At 53.6% G+C, this 2,879-nt stretch overlaps 2 protein-coding genes across 2 annotated transcripts; one reads left to right on the top strand and one right to left on the bottom strand.

The window, feature by feature from the left end:
• Positions 1-608: 608 nt before the first annotated feature.
• On the bottom strand, positions 609-1,007 carry LOC122192932 (claw keratin-like). Its single transcript, XM_042893631.1, has one exon. It carries the CDS (start codon positions 996-998, stop codon positions 609-611), a length of 390 nt encoding a protein of 129 aa, XP_042749565.1. The 5' UTR covers positions 999-1,007.
• Positions 1,008-2,254: 1,247 nt separating this feature from the next.
• On the top strand, positions 2,255-2,626 carry LOC122192933 (claw keratin-like). The gene has a single exon (XM_042893632.1). It carries the CDS (start codon positions 2,255-2,257, stop codon positions 2,624-2,626), a length of 372 nt encoding a protein of 123 aa, XP_042749566.1.
• Positions 2,627-2,879: the final 253 nt, after the last annotated feature.

The following is a 2,879-nucleotide window of genomic DNA, read 5'->3' as shown; positions in this document are numbered from 1 at the left end:
GGAAGAGACTCTGTGGGACATCCAATGAGTATAAACATATTGAAGTGAAGTTTGTTTATGAGGTGTCATTATACCAATTGCAAGAAGAGAGGAGGCTCAGTGGGATATGCTCTGCAGGACCTCTATACACTGTGATCCTCAGCAGTAATGCACAGCCCCACTGGGCGAATGTCCCAGAGGCAATGCTGTGGGAGCAGCTAGCAGCACAGAATCAGAGACTGTGAGATGTGGGGGAAGTAGGGAAGGAGAAGGAAAATAAAACACCAAGATCAAGATTATGGTGCAAGAGAGAGCTTTTATTGTAGGAATACGGGAGGAGGAGGATGATGTAAAATGGGCAGCCCCTGGCCAGAGGCTGTTCCCATCAACTTGGAGATGCAGAAGGATAGGAGCAAACAATCAGTGTTGGACTGTGCCATCACAGGGATGCCAGACCTGAAGTAAAGATCATACAGAGCAAAGAAAGATAGAGCTGCGCTCTGTACAAGTTGTCCAGGCTCCAGAGACCAGCAGTGCCGAAGGGAAGTCCTTGCTCATGGCATCAGGTGGGGATGTACTAGAACTTCTCCGGAGCTCTCCTTCGACCATGGGCAGAGGCAGTGCTGTGCTTAGCAGGGCCCGCAGCTGCCACTGAGGTATCCAAGACCTCGGCGCAAGCCACCGTATCCGCAGCTGCCAAAGCCTCCATAGCCCCCAAAGCCTCCAAGGCCATAAGAGCCTCCATAGCCTCCCAGGCCTCCATAGCCCCCAAAGCCGGCACTACGTCCAAAGCTGCCACCCAAGCCCGATCCAATGGCAGGGACTCCTGCTGAGCCAACCACAGCGTTCTGTGGGAAGGAGCTGAGGATGGGCCCGGGGAAGGTGACCACGGTGGCCGGGGGTTGGATCACCACGGTGGAGTCGGGGCACTGGCGCACGCAGGGCTCATTGCAGCTGTTAGCCAGTGGGGCCGGGGCGGCCACACCGCAGGCAGGGGCACACAGGCTGGAGCAGGACATCTTCCACACAGTCAAGCAGTCCTGCAAAGGGAACTCAAAGTAAGGAAAGGGTTGGGGAGACCTGTATGGATGGAGGCAGAGAGAGAGCCCTGAGAAGCCTCTGAGAGCTGCACTTACCCAGGAGCTGAAGGGAGTCAAGTGGAGGAAGCTGGATAGAGGACTGTAGAAGCCCTCAGCTCTTTTATACCCATCCCAGACAGCCTGAGGCATGCACTCGAAGGCAGTGGTGGCAGAAGCTCCCAATAATCATGAAATAAACCAAATACGAATCATGACTCACAGGAAAAGATGCAGAGCAACTATTTCACTTCCCATTGGGTACACTGAGACAAAAACGTGCCTTGGAGAACAGCAAGGGGATGAGATGGTGACGTGGCTATACACAATTACTTGAAATAAAAGGTGCTGCTCTTGCTGATGTGTTATGAACCAATAACCCCCAATGGGTTCCTAATGCCTTCGCAGGTCAACATGCAGAAACAGACATCATAGCTATAGACGTACCCTTGGCTGGCAAATCAGAAATGCCCCGTGCTCCACTGGGCAGGGAGCTGCCAACAGTCAGAGATGCTCTGACTTCCCAACCCAATTGCATCCCACTGTTTGCCACTGAAGGGTGGTGGCAGTTGTTTGGGAGCTGTCCCAGGAGGGGGGGATCATTTCATCGCTTTGTCCAAAGTTTACCAGCCCATAAAACAGCGGTTATGAAGGTAATGATAGACATTGTGTTTGTGAGCAGGATTGCAAAGTGCTTTGTCTGCAGGATACCTCTGAGTCTTTCTCATAGATGAAGTTTGGGATTAAGAACAAATTGGGGTTTATAGGTGTTGCGAGGTCAGCATCAGCAGCACGTGGTCTGTCTTTCATGTAATTGCTTGTAATCACCACTCCCTCTCATCAGCCACTTGTTCTCCAGAGCATGCTTACACCCCAATATCTCCATTGATGAGGGATTTAATTGCTTTGCCTCACTCCATGATTGTCATGAAACACTGTTGCTTTATTTCACAATTATCTGGGACTTCTGCCACCAATGACCTCCCATCTGTGCCCCGGGCTGTCACGGATGGGTATAAAAGAGCTGTGCACTTTGTAATCCTCTATCCAGCTTCTTCCACTAGATTCCCTCCCTTCAGCTCCTGGTAAGTGCAGCTCTCAGAGGCTTCTCAGGGCTCTCTCTGCCTAAATCCATATGGCTTTCCTAAAGTCTTTCCTCACTGTGGGTCCCTTTGCAGGACTCCTTGACTGTGTGGAAGATGTCCTGCTCCAGCCTGTGTGCTCCTGCCTGCGGTGTGGCCGCCCCGGCCCCACTGGCTAACAGCTGCAATGAGCCCTGCGTGCGCCAGTGCCCCGACTCCACCGTGGTGATCCAACCCCCAGCCACCGTGGCCACCTTCCCCGGGCCCATCCTCAGCTCCTTCCCACAGAACGCTGTGGTTGGCTCAGCAGGAGTCCCTGCCATTGGATCGGGCTTGGGTGGCAGCTTTGGACGTAGTGCTGGCTTTGGGGGCTATGGAGGCTCTTACGGCCTTGGAGCCTTTGGAGGCTATGGAGGCTTTGGCAGCTGTGGATACGGTGGCTTTCGCCGTGGTCTTGGATACCTCAGCGGCAGCTGCGGGCCCTGCTAAGCACAGCACTGCCTCTGCCCATGGTCGAAGGAGAGCTCTGCACAAGCCCCAGCACATCCTCACTTGACGGCAAGAGACAGGGTTTCCCTTCCCCATTGTTGGGCACTGGTGCTCAGTCTTCCCATCCCTGCACAGTGACTCTGTGCTCTATGTTCCTTTGCTGTGCTTGTACTTCAACTTCAGATCTGGACACCCCATGATGTCACAGCCCAGGACTGGCTTCCTGCTCCTTGACCTCTGTCCTGTGCAAGAG

Source organism: Lagopus leucura, unplaced genomic scaffold (assembly GCF_019238085.1).
Source record: "Lagopus leucura isolate 7727_CA_CO unplaced genomic scaffold, USGS_WTPT01 35311-0_obj-0_obj, whole genome shotgun sequence".
NCBI lineage: Eukaryota > Metazoa > Chordata > Aves > Galliformes > Phasianidae > Lagopus > Lagopus leucura.
The sequence above is the reverse complement of the archived record's forward strand: the minus strand, read 5'-3'. Positions and strand labels throughout refer to the sequence as shown.